Below are 14,026 nucleotides of genomic sequence, written 5' to 3' on the forward strand. Positions count from 1 at the left end.
TGTCCACATAAATATATAACAAATATACATTTTAAGGCGTTATCACAGGTCAACAGCAACAATCATTTAACAAAGTATCAAAATAATCATGTGATGTTTTTAATTAAAAGTAAATAACAAAATAGATAATAAAAATAAATTAATGTTTTTCTATTAAAAAAATCATATATAAGTTCAAAATTAATTGAATAGAAGATAGTAGATAATTATGTAACTAATATAAAAAGAAATGTCTAATCGAAAATAGCTTGATTAGCATTTAGATAAGAAGTGATACATTTTGGCAAGGTCCTTCATGCCCAAATCTCTCTCTCTCTATATATAATTATTTAGTTATTCCTATGAGGTCGGCAGCAACAATCACTTAACAAAGTATCAAAATAATCGTGTGATGTTGCAATAATCATTTAACAAAGTATTTAGGAATAATCAGGAAATTCATTGCTAGGAATAATCTAATAAATTTATCTATTTCTATTGATAAGACATACTTGTAGCATTAACAGGTATAGACAATGGTTCATCCAACCTGCAATTGCATATTTAGCACAAACTTTGATTATAATGTAATATTTACAAAAGCAAGCAACAAAAATCTTTAAACAAACCACAATGATAGGATGTAATTGTGCAGATTGTCCAAATCAAAACTTAATGGTAAGCCAAAAAAAAAAAATCAAACTTCAATCGACTATGTTTACAAATGGTTTGAATTTTATAATTAAAAATCCCAAGAAGCTTGAGAAACAAAAGAAAATAAGTAAAACCCCTAAAAAAAATTTCTAAAAAAAGAAGAGAAATGCATACTGGCAATGTCTGGGGATTTATACATTGGCGTGAGTCTCTCATCTCCAAAAAATAGATAATATATCAACTTGAAAGAGGTCTAACTAATGTAGAATTAAATTATAAGAGATTAAGATTTTTAATTAATTCAAATTAATAAAATAAAGAGAAGCTATGGAAATATAGGATTTGGAAGTCAAGAGAAACTTGCGGCAAGTAAAATACTAATAGTGTAAAAGAAAATTGTGTAGTTAATTATATTAATAATAAAAGGATTAGATAAAAAATTTGGATTGTAATCAAATTAATATTTTTATTAACTTAGAAATTGTTAGGTTCTAAAGATTTAGATTAAATGTTTACAATCATGATTGTAATGTGTTGGCAAACCGAGAACAAAACATGTCTAGTCTAAGTGTTTAGAGTGTGCTTAAATAAGTGTGTTTCAAGATTTCAAGTCCAGCTGATTGCAGAAAAGAGAAGTCAAGTTTTGCCTTTCTTGACTGATCGAGAAATAGACCCGATCAATCGAAAATTGCAGATATGATTTTTTGCAGAAGGTTATTTCAGTCCAATCACTACAAAAACGTTTAGGGTTTCACTTAAACTTCTCCACATATAAAAAGAAAACCCTAGCTACGTTTTGAAGACTTTTGGAAGACTTGTGCGTTACTCTTTGTGAGATTTAAGAGGTTCTGTACCTTCTAACTACACAAGATTCTACCGGAGCTTAAACTACAATCAATAATTAGTAAAACTAGTTGCTGCACACAAGATCAACTACTGATGGTGATCTGAAACTTTTGAGTGGATTCTCAAAGTCACAAGCAAGGGTGTGCTTATGTTGCTATTAATCCAAGAAGAGGAGTCTGTGGATTTAGAGCTTGCACGTGGTCGTGTCAGTAAGACCTAGTTGAATAGCTAAGTTCAATCCATCCCTCAAAGCCCACAGTTCAGCAATAATGTTGGTAGTGAAACCTATAGCTCTGGAATATCCTTTCACCCAATTACCTTGACTGTCTCTGATAATGCCCCCTCCCCCAGCCTTTCCTGGGTTCTCATAGGAAGCACCATCAGTATTGAGCTTGTACCAACCCTCCAAAGGTTTATTCCATCTAACTTGGACAACAACAGTCTGTGCTTTTAGTTTATTTTTGCTCACACAGTAGGAGTATTCATAAGCTTGGCTTAGGCAAATTTTGTGGAGAGAAGAGTTGTGAATGGCATTGTCAAAAACTATTTTATTCCTATTCTTCTAGATGAACCAAACTGTGAACAAGAAGAGTGTGGTCCACGGGTTGGTAGATTTATGCCCCACTTTACTTTGACAGTTGACTTGCAACCAATCCTCTAAATTTCCGAAAAAGGTGGAGACTAACATGGGGGGAACCTCCAGATTCCTCCAACAATCCCTGGCTATAACACAATCTCTGAGAAGATGAAGAATAGTTTCTTCTTGAGATTTACATAATGGGCAAATTTTATCACACATATGCCCCTTGATGCCAAAACCTCTTTCACATGAATACTATTGTGTAGGCAAAGCCAAAGGAATGTAGTGATCTTTGGAAGAATATCAAGCTTCCATATCCATGACCCCTTAAAGACCGGACTAGAATTTTCTCCATGTATAGATAAAAGATAAGCATATTTGGTTGAGAACTCACCATCCAAAGTGTACTTCCACATTATGGTATCCTTCCTATGGCCATAATTTTGAATTGGGATAGCTTTTATTCTATCCTTAATGGTAGCAGGAAGATCAAAGGATAATAGCTCGCACTTCCATCTGTAATCCCCACGGATATCTTTCACAGTCATATGATCTTCTTGATTTAGAGGACCAACAATTAATTCTCTAAGGGATTCACCTTTTATCCAATTATCCAGCCAAACCCGAATCCTTGAACAATTACCAACTCCCCAACAAACTCCTTTAAGAAAAACAGGGAAGCCTAATTTGACTACCTTCCAGTTAGGGGATGAGGGCAGTTTATCCGGATCTCTAGCTCTTGCTCTTGAGGTGGACCAATATTTTTTCAGGATTACTCTAGCCCACGGTGCCCCTTGATCCTAATACATTCGCCAATTCAGTTTGGCAAGAAGGGCTATATTTTTAGCTCTAGCTGCTTGTATTCCAAGTCCCTCTTCCTCTTTGGGTTTGATAATTTTGTTCTAGCCAACAAAGTGCATTTTTCTCTTCTCACTCAGGGTAGCTCATGTATTTAGGGAAGCTAACAAATGCGCTGACCTTTTGGCTAAGAAGGGCTACTCTATGAGGGATGATTTTGCTCAGTTTGATGTTCCTCCTTCTCCTGATTTTGACTCTGTGCTAGCCACGGATTGTAATGGGCCGTATGTTTGTAGAATTGTATCTGCCAACGTGGCTGCTGTACTTAACTAGCTTTGGCTTCTTTTGTTTAATAATATACCTTATTAACCAAAAAAAAAAAAAAAAGTGGTGGTACTATAAAGTCTGTCATACACTAATATAATATCAAGAAAGATAAAACTAAATATATTAATTAATAAATATATCAATTTATGTGGTCTGTGGTGATACACGAGATATGGCCTTTTTTACTAAGCATATAGTACTACTTTACATCTTTACCAAACCAAGAGAGACTTCAATAAAGTTCAAACAAAGAGAGATCATCTCAACAAAAAAAAAAATAGAGAAAGGAACACAGTAAGAAAAAAGCGAGTCCTCCACTGGCTTACAGAGATCTGATCGCTGGTCATCAACTGGAGGCAGCAGCGAACGATAACGCCGACAAACACAGAAGCTTTGACTGGCATCTGGAGACTTGTGGAGGATATTATCAAAGATTTCATTGAGCTGAGGAGTGCGGTGGCCGACGAGGGAGACAGGCGATCTGAGGCGAGGGAGGATCGGAAGGGAGGCGATTTTTCTTGAGCTTGAGAACCGAATGATGGAGACGTGGTTTGGTTTCTACTTTTGACTCTCTGAGCATCCTAATCGACGCCGTATGGGAAAAAACGGACAATGATTTTAACTCCAAAATGGTATGTTTAAGGCTTTAAATTTTTTTTTTTTTAGGGCCCGTGAGAACCACTAGAACTGCGCTGTCCGACCGCGGTTCGCACAAGTCCCTGATTTTTTTTCCATACGGTCTGTCCGGGTTTCAAAACCATGACAAAAAGTAGTCTTGAAACATCATAGATAACAATGTGATTTTAAAAGAAAATAAATTTGAGTGAATTGTCTCTTTCTAAAAATTCATTGTTCTACACCATCTGAGAAGTGAGAACTTGTCCATAGAAGACATAGATCATAGATATTGTGAATAATTAGTTCTACTAAAGCCAAATAATAGTTGAAGCTTTATTTTCCTTTCATCAATATCTCAATTTTCAGCAGGTAATCATTAGGCCTTCCGGCGTTCTATTTCTATATTTTATCATTGAGTAATTATTTAGTTTTTGTGTTGAGGATTTTTTTTTTGAGTGGGGGGAGGGGTTGGGTAGTATTATGCTACGATGTGAATGTTGCACATTTTCAAACGGGGAATATGTGAAATTTGGTTTAATGGAATTGGAGGAAGGGTAGTTAGTCATTAGTGCTATAAGTGGTTATAAAATTCTATGTTTTTAGGTCCTAAATTTTATTAAGCTAGAGTATGCAAGAACGTCTTGGCATGGGCTAAGTTATATTTTAGACAATATGTTGAATTACTAGTCCTTGAATTACATGGCATGTGGAAATCTTAGTATCTTCAATAAATTTGGAGGATTTCTTGTAAAAATTTAATATATTTTAATTATCCAACTGTCGATCTTTTGAGCTGTTGCTATCCTCTTCTTTTCCTTTGTTATAGTCTTGTGAACTAATGCAAGGCATATTGAATCAAGTCTTTAAACGGTTCAGCAAGTTCAACTCTATAAATTTTTCCTTCAATGGCTATTCATATTGTTTAAAGTCTAGAAGTTCCAATTCTAGTTCTTGTAGGTGTGTGCTACTTATATTTGATCATGTTCAGCTTACTTTACCATCTTTTGACCATAAATGGAAGCTTTTTAAGGCATTTAATTGGTTTGATTCTATTTATGTATGTCCCATGTTGAATCTTTAAGTTTTGCAATACCGTATAGACCATGAATTAAACATAGAAAAGAAAAAAGAATTGAACTTTTTTTTTTTGGATGTTTACCAACCCATATGAATATGTAATTATCCCCAATACTATATTTGCTTCTACATACATAGATACCAACTAGTTTAATTAGAAACAAAATAAAAGAACATGCTTGTGTACATAGAGTATACTGAGTATTTTAATTAGAAACAAAAACAAGGTTGATACTTGATAGTTCCTTGTGTATGTTAAATATATACATTTTTTATGCTGAGTATAAATTTTAAAAAAAAAAAAAAAAAAAGTCGATAGTTATTTTGTGTATAATTATATGAGTTAAGTATGCATTTTATGATGAGAATACCATTTTATCAAATATGAAATATGTTTGATTCAAAATATGGATCCAGATATGAAGGTTGTTTGTGTAAATCCTTATTTAGCCAAGTTCATTGAGTTTCCAATCGTCTCGAGTTTTAGGTTTTCTAAAAAATTACATATACTCGGTGCATTTACTAGGAAACGTTATATCACAAGGCATAACGCTAAGGAGAAAGCCATTTTGCTGCACATGAGCTATGATTGCTCTTTAGAGTAATGATTAAAAGACTCAAAATTAGTCAACTATATGGTCTAGATCGTCCATGTCATGAAGCTTGTTTTCTTATTGAAGCAATTTTAAAGGCTGTTGCTAATTTCCACTATTTTGGTAAAATTCATGTGCAAGTCTTAAAGGTGTGGTTGTAGAAAATTACCCAAAAGATCTCAAGTGGTTTTGCAATTCAATTACTAAATGTCATGGGAGCAATTATTGGATATGAATCAAACATCCCTCCCTCTGGAATTATTGTAAGAAAATTGTTTATATTGTGCAGATTAGGATGTTGCTTCTAAACTCTTAGTTAAATGTTGTTACTGTCATTTCCAATGAACTCAAGTCTTTGGAGGGACTTTTTGAGGATTGGCAATCAAAAATTCCTTTCAAGACTCCCTATAAAGACTTTCTCTATACTAATGGTAGTGGAATTTACTTCAATAAACCAGTTTATGGAACATCAACAAAAAGGCTCCTTCAATATGTTAGAAATTTCATGATTAATTTTAAGAAGAGTTTGAATGATCTAGATCTAGCAAGTGACAAGCCTCTGCCACATTGAAACAAGTACACAATCAGGTCTCCAAAAAATTTGGAAAGCATGTGCTCATTATATTCTTCATTCTCGTAAATTCGATGAGCTAAATGCTAGTCACTAGCTAGATCTCGATCATTCAAACTCTTCTTAAAATGGATCATGAATAATCTAACATATCGAATGAGCTCTTTTGTTGATGTTCCATAAGTTGGTTCATCGAAGTAAATTTAACTACCATCAGTATAGAGAAAGTATTTATAGGGATTCTCAGGAGGAATTTTTGATAGCCAATCCTCAAAAAGTCCATTCAGAAACTCGAGTTCACTGGAAATGACAATAACAACATTTAACTAAGAGTTCAGAAGCAACATCCTAACCCACACAATAAAAGCAATTCTCTTACTATAATTCCAGAGGGAAGGATGTTTGATAATACATATTCAATCATTGCACCATGACAATCAGTAATTGAATTGCGTAAGCACTTAAGATCTTTTGGATAATTTTCTACAGCCACTCCTTTCAGAACTTGGCCAAAAATTATATATGACACCCCATTCCGGATGTACTATCATCCATTTTGTTGTGAATCAGCAAGACTCTAACATTCTTCTCGATATCAAATTATTCTCAGTATGTTTAAGTCCACCATGAATTTTACCATAATAGTGAAAATTAGCAACGACCTTTAAAATTGCTTCAATAAGCAAACAAGCTTCATAACACGGACAGTCTAGACCCCAATCCTTATGGATAGTTGACCAACTTTGAGAGTCTTTCAACCATTCCTCTAAAAAGAGGTCATAGTTCATGTGCAGCAAAATGGCTCTCTCCTTAGCATTATGCCTTGCAATATAACGTTTCTTGGTCAATGCATCGAGCATATATAATTGTTTAGAAACCCGAGACCATTGGAAACTCAATGAACTTGGCCAAATAAGGATTTGCGCAAACAACCTTCATCTCTAGATCCATATCTTGAATACAAATATATTTCATATTTGATCAAATGGTATGCTCAACATAAAATGCATACTCAACTCACATAATTATACACAAAAGAACTATCAACCCTATTCTTTTAATGTGTACCTATCATAAAAAATGTATATATTCAACAAACATAAAGAACTAGCAAGTTTCAATTTCTAATTAAAATACTATGTATTTTCACTATTCAGTATACTCTATATACACAAGTATGTTTTTTTAATTTGTTTCTAATTAAACTAGTCACTACTCGGTATACTCATCTATATATGTAGAAGCAAAAATAGTATTGAGGGTAATTACATATAAGGCATAAATGCACTTTTAGTCCCTACATTTTGGCCATATTTCTATTTTGGTCCCTACATTTTTACCACTTTTAGTTCATAAACCAATTAACGTGTGTTATTTTAGTCCTTACTGTCACCCAACTAACAGAAAATGCTGACGTGACTGACGGCATAGTAAAATAATAATTAAAAAATCTATTTTGGTATTAAAAAATTGCCACATCACCTGACACATCACTTATATTAATTTATCAATTTTAGCAAAATTAAAAAACAGAAAAAACAAAATTAAAAACGTAAAAACACATAAATTCAAATCATGTTGAAGAACATGTATAAACAAGATCTTAAACCCAGATTACAAAAACACAACCGCAAATCACAAGAACGAAGAACATAGTACTCAAAGATTTTCTTTTCCAACATTTCTCATAACACAAATTCAACTAAATACATAAAATTTCATCCCAAACATATCTCCAAAACCAGTAAATCAAAACTCAACCAAATCAACAACAAAAAATCTAAATCATCCAACAAAACAAAACCCAATCATCAAACCAAAATTCATAAATTCCAGACCACAAATCCTCAACAAACCGTAGAGAAAACCCAATCATCAACGCCGATTTGTGCAGCGCCAGAGCCTCCTTCGGGCCGTGTCGTTCCTCATCCATCATCCTCATTGATTCATCATCCTCCTCACCGCCGCCACCGAAGCTCATACACCATCGCCGAAGCTCACGCACCATCACACCGAAGCTCACGCATCATCGCCGACCCACACACCATTACCGACCTAACTCATCATCCTCCTCACCCATCTTCGAAGCCCAACTCCGTTCATCCATCATCCTTCGCCGATCTGTTGATTTTGCATTTGCGTTTGTGTGTGTTTGCATATGGGTCTACTCGAAGCTCGTGGTGATCCTCAACGTGCTTTGGAATCTCGCCCACGACGGAGCAGCTTTTTTTCAGTGATGGGGATTTGGAGCTTAGATTCTTGGTTTTTTTGGCCTTTGAGATTTGATGATTGATGAGTTTTTTGGTTTGTTTTTCTTGTGGGTATTTCAGATCTTTTGGGTTTGCTGGATTCTTGGTTATTTGTGATGTGGGTAATGGAAAATGTTAAGTTTTTGTGAGGTTGATGTTAGAGCTGGGTAATGGTTGATGTTAAGTTTTTGAAAATTGGAATGTTAGACCTGGGTTTTTGGTTATTGTGATGTGGGTGCTTTTGATTTTGTTTTCTCTTCTTACTTGTGTGTTCTTCATTTAGATTAAAAAATAATTAATTAAGATCAAAGGATTCAAAAGTCCACTGAGATGTGAATTTTTCTAGTTTTGAAATTTTCTGGGCTTGAGCATGTAGGTTCTTACGGAAAAAAAAAATGAAAAGTAAAAAATAAAAAAATTAGATTAATGTTTATTTTAAAAATTTTATTTATTTTATGACCTAGGTTTTTATTTTTTGGGCTTTTATTTTTTTTTAATTTTTTATTAATTAAAATGATGACGTGCTGATGTGTCATAGGTGATGTGGCATTTTTTTATAATATTTTAATCCCTCCGTTAGTCACGTCAGCATTTTCTATTAGTTGGGTGACGGTAAGGACTAAAATAACACGCGTTAATTGGTTTAGGGACTAAAAGTGGTAAAATAAAAATGTAAGGACCAAAATAGAAATAGGGCCAAAATGTAGGGACTAAAAGTGCATTTACGCCTACATATAAATATTCATATGGGTTGGTAAGACATCCCAAAAAAATTCAATTCTTTTTTATTTTCTATGTTTAGTTCATGGTCTATACAGTTAAAGATTCAACATGGCACTTACATAAGTAGAATCAAACCATTTTTTTTTTATATATACAAAATAAAAATTCGACTCTAGCCTAATCAAAGTGTACGTGTGTGAAGTTCTCTCCTGGAGACTTGAACCTCCGCCTTTGTTCTCCCCTCCTCCCACCTCACAAGAACTTTGTACTTGTGGAATGACCATCATGCCAAAAATGTGTGGTGATAGAATCAAACTAGTTAAATGCCTAAAAAAGCTTCAATGCAATTAATGTCAATGGAAAACATTAAAGTATCACATCCATTCCTCGTCAAAAGATGGTAAAAGTAAGCTAACCATAATCAAATATAAGTGGTACAGACCTACAAGAACTAGGATTGGAACTTCTAGACTTTAAACAATATGAACAGTCATTGAAGGAAAAATTTATACAATTGAACTGCTAAACTGTTTAAAGACATGATTCAATATGCCTTGCATTAGTTCACAAGACTATAACAAAGGAAACGAACAGGATGACAATAGTTAAAAAGATTGACAGTTGGATAATTAAAATATATTGAAATTTTACAAGAAATCCTCCAAATCTATTGAAGATACTAAAATTTACTATATTCCATGTAATTCAGGGACTAGTAATGATCTATTGCACAATGAAGAAATGAAAGTGCTAGGAAACAGTGGTACAGAAAAAACCCATAAGACTTATTTCACTTAACCACCAAGAAAAAAAAAAGAAAAAGAAGAAAGGGACCACTTAATTTGAGGGGCCTAAATCTAGCGTGGTCTTGACAAAAATTGTACTTTCTTATTTTTAATTATTGGCAAGTTACACGCACACTTGTGACCCCACCCTCCCAGTCAAGTATTCACATGTGCCTTTTATCACTTCTGGAGTGCAAGCTCAAAATGTCAGCCACTAGGAATAGGGTTACTTCCAAAACTAGGAGCTGGACCATAGGGATCTTTTATATGTTGGGAGTTTCAGTTGGTTTAGGTTGGGCTAGTATGTCGTATATACAGATGGCCACTGGCCACATTATAGTCTACAAACGGTGGCATAACTGTAAAGATGGCAATTTTGCCCCGCACCATGGGACGGGACAAGGATGAGTTTAGACGTTTTAGACCCACCCTGCCCTGCTTCATGTTGATAAATGTTACACTTATAAAATTTTCATATCTTAAAACTTTACTATTTAAACAAACATATCATTATTAATTTATTTTATTCTATCTAATGTGACTTTTTGCTTTTATTTTATTATTTGTTATATTATGAGATTTTTATTTTTATTGTGATATTGTTTTATTAAACACTTAGATAATATTACTTAGTTTTTGCTAAAAATTAGTTGATTTGATAAGATAAATTAAGTTGTAATTTCAAGTATATTTTTATCAATGAAACAGGTTTTAATAAAAATAATTTGTAATAGTTGTGGGGCAAATTAATAAAAAAAAAGAGTTTTAAGGGGCGAGACAAGGCTTCGCAGGGCCCCAAAGAGTGGGGATGGGATAAGAAAATTTTCTCTTTCATGCGGGACGAGGCTGAGATGGTTCAAGACAAAACCATGCAAGGTGAGGGCAAAAACCTCATCCTTTAGCCCCACCCCGCCCCATTAGCATCCCTAGGCATAAGTTCAAACAAATCCACTTAGCACCTTCACTATAAGAAAGAACATAAACTAAACATATATACCAATGAATCTCAAGATACACATGTGAAAATGAACGGTAACATGAATCATTCCCTAATGAGCAATAGCAAATCTTATATCTCTCGTGAGCAATAGTAAATAACTCCTTAATCAGCATATTTGACTGTGTCTAAAAAGAAGGGGCTTCAATGGGTCACTATAGTGCGCTAATAAATCACTAATTAGCATATTTGACTGTCTAAAAAGAAGGGGTTTCAATGGGTCACTATAGTGCGCTTATAAATCACAATACGGATTAGAGAACCATTTTGGACCAATCAAGCCTATTGCTCTAAAAAAACTAAGAATGCAAGCAAATCATCAAACACATCAGCTACACGAGGCCCAAAAACTTAAGACAATTTCTATAGATAGATAGATAGTCGTATATACATATATTTCAAATCAGCTAAAACCATAAAACACAGAAATTTAGACAACAATTTCTATGGAACCCAAAGGGCAAACGAGGTAAAGATCACAGAAGCAAATCATCAAACACCTAAGCTACACAATGAAGAAAAGATATACAAAAATCCATAAACAAGAATTATTTATCAAAAGAGAAAAAGAATCAATATTTGAAAACGACTTGAAAGAAGGGGCAAGAGACAATTTAGTTAACTCCTTTATTGATGCTTTACCCTAAATCTAACACTTTTGATCTCAACCACTTCCAAAAACCATCTGATCATATCAAATCCAACAAAAGCTAAAATTATTTCTCATATCTAACAGTTAGCAAAGTTATAATGAAAGTTGAGGACAAGAAAGCAATTCCACTTACAGAATAATACCAGAATTCAACATCTTTTCTAAAATATAATTTACCTCATGCCAAGAGGTTCCTACATACTACAGTTTAAAAAGATTCAGCACCTAAAAACATAGAATTATAACCACTTAAACAAATCATTTGTAAAATAGAATGTTAGGTTCCTACTCTGTAGCACTAATGACTAACTACCCTTTCTCCAATTCCACTAGACCAGATTTCACATATTCCCCATTTTTAACTTCCCACTGCTTCCTGACATCAGAGATTCTAGTTGAAGCTTAAAATAGCTGACATGAATATTATTCCAGACCCCAGATGTAAATGACACACCAATTGCACTTTACCTCTGGTTTTATAGCTACTGTTGCAGTAGATGTATGCACATGACCCTGTGCTTCTAATAGGGATGATGAAAACCAACCCAAACGATAACTAGACATAAACACCAAAGAATTACAAGGTTCAACAATAGCTAACATCCACAAGTAATGACAAGGAGAAATTTTACTAACAAATTTGAGATAACACAGATGGTGTGCTCACTAAACCCAAATCCAAAATAAACCCAAATAGCTCTCTCACAAACAAATTCCATGTACTAGAGAATTTTTTTTATTTCTCTAGCCTAAATGCCATTGCCACAAATTTTGCTAAAAAACATATATATATATATATATATGTGTGTATGTGTGTGTGTGTGTGTGTGTTTGTAGAGAGAGAGAGAGAGAGAGAGAGAGAGAGAGAGAGAGAGAGAGAGAAAGAGAGGGCTTTAAGACTTTAAGGATTCGTTTGGGATTTGCTTATTTTGCTAAAACTGAAACTTTTTTGCTAAAAATACTGTAAATAAAAGTAAAAGTTAGCTGAAATAGTACAATGGAACCCTTGCATAGTATCAAATAGTGCAGTGGAGCTTATAAATAATAGCAAAAATAAGCTAAATAGTAAAATAAACTGACTTTTTAATTTGGAGCCAACAGCACACTAAGTCGAGTAACAATTTCCTTTGAGTTGAAAAAGTACAATGGAATCCATGTATAGTACCAAATAGTGCAGTGAAGCTCATAAATAATAACGAAGATAAGCTGACAAGTCAAAGTTGTCTAATTGATTGCCACTTATGAATTTCCAAGCCACATCAACAAGGTGATTACTAGGGAAGCTAATCAAACTAGCAAGGGAGGGAGATACTGCCCTCATGCTCTAATGCATGGCAAAAAGACATGGACTTTCCTGGAGAATATGGAAATTGGAAAGGGAGGAAAAAAGGGATGGGTTATTGTACTGACAGGATAGAATGGGAGTGGATTGAAAACAGAGGTAATTTAACCAGAATTGTTGTGGAGACTGGAGAGGAGTGCCAATTAGTAGCAGTTCAACATTAGCTCAAGTTGCATGCCAATGAGCTCTATCTCAACTAGCGCCTCATCCCCTTATAAGTGCTAGGTGGATGGTGAGGTCGAAGGTTCAAGACTCATCATGTGTGCGTGTGGAGCTTATCAAAAAAAAAACTCTAGTTGCATGATTACAGCAACATGACAGATATCAACATTCACAATTTTGCAGCTTGCTCTATACTAAATATCTCAAAGGTAAGTAATCCCCAATTATTGCTAATATACACACTCTCAAGCCTGATACAAACATTTTTGCTTAGTTGAGGCAAACTTCTCATTTTTGGAAACCCAAGCAACGTTGTATAAAAATCATACTCAAATTCCATCTCCATCACATTGTACTTGAGCAACATAGTAACAGTTTAACCAAACAAAATTATAAGCCTATTAATCAAATAACTTCCCACTGGGTATTGATTATTAGTGCATCTCTCTCTCTCTCTCTCTCTCTCTAAATAATAGAGAGAGCAACATTAAGGGCCAATCAAACAGTGTTGGCATATGCCCGAGCCAGACCTAACCTTATTATCTAAACTTCCCCACTTTGAGCTACCATTGAATGATCACAATAAAATAAATAAATATATAAAATTTATAAATATCTTATCATTGAATTTGATGAGAGGGGCATTGCATCTAATACAATACATTGTAGAGTGAAAATCAGGAAATCTATATCACCTTCTTGGGATTTAATAGGTTGTTCCATATTGCAAAATTCAAAACATCCTTACGTAATGGCACTCCCATTTGATAGTTCAACATAACCCTTCAATAAAAGAGCTCCAAATCATCTGTCCACTCCAAATGAATCTAAACACAATAAAACACTTTGCATATTAATAAGTCTAACAAAAACACAAGAATTCTTTCCTAACTTATATATTACTTTAAAAAATATTAATGTTTCTCAAATCATTTCCAGTTTTTGTAATGTATAATATAATAATAGTAATATGATGATTAGATAATTAGGTGACAATTATTATTGTAGTATATATGCTTGGAGAAATAAAAACATTTTTTTAAATTAATTATATAAGAATTATACGCAAAATT

At 33.8% G+C, this 14,026-nt stretch overlaps 1 protein-coding gene across 1 annotated transcript; it reads right to left on the reverse strand.

Annotated features, from left to right (window-relative positions):
• Positions 1-1,663: 1,663 nt before the first annotated feature.
• On the reverse strand, positions 1,664-2,607 carry LOC142612012 (uncharacterized). Its single transcript, XM_075784146.1, has 2 exons — positions 2,299-2,607; positions 1,664-1,921 (listed from the first exon to the last, which is right to left on the reverse strand). Exons 1-2 carry the CDS (start codon positions 2,605-2,607, stop codon positions 1,664-1,666), a joined length of 567 nt encoding a protein of 188 aa, XP_075640261.1.
• Positions 2,608-14,026: the final 11,419 nt, after the last annotated feature.

The sequence above is a fragment of the Castanea sativa genome, chromosome 10 (genome assembly GCF_040712315.1).
Source record: "Castanea sativa cultivar Marrone di Chiusa Pesio chromosome 10, ASM4071231v1".
Taxonomy (NCBI): Eukaryota; Viridiplantae; Streptophyta; class Magnoliopsida; order Fagales; family Fagaceae; genus Castanea; species Castanea sativa.

Bases quoted from the DNA above. Each gene is read 5' to 3' on its own strand.
- LOC142612012 (XM_075784146.1), bottom strand. From the start codon at position 2,607: ATGACTGTGAAAGATATCCGTGGGGATTACAGATGGAAGTGCGAGCTA. The intron at 1,922-2,298 runs GTTTTGGCATCA...CTAAAAGCACAG, and splicing joins ATAGTATTCATGTGAAAGAG to ACTGTTGTTGTCCAAGTTAG.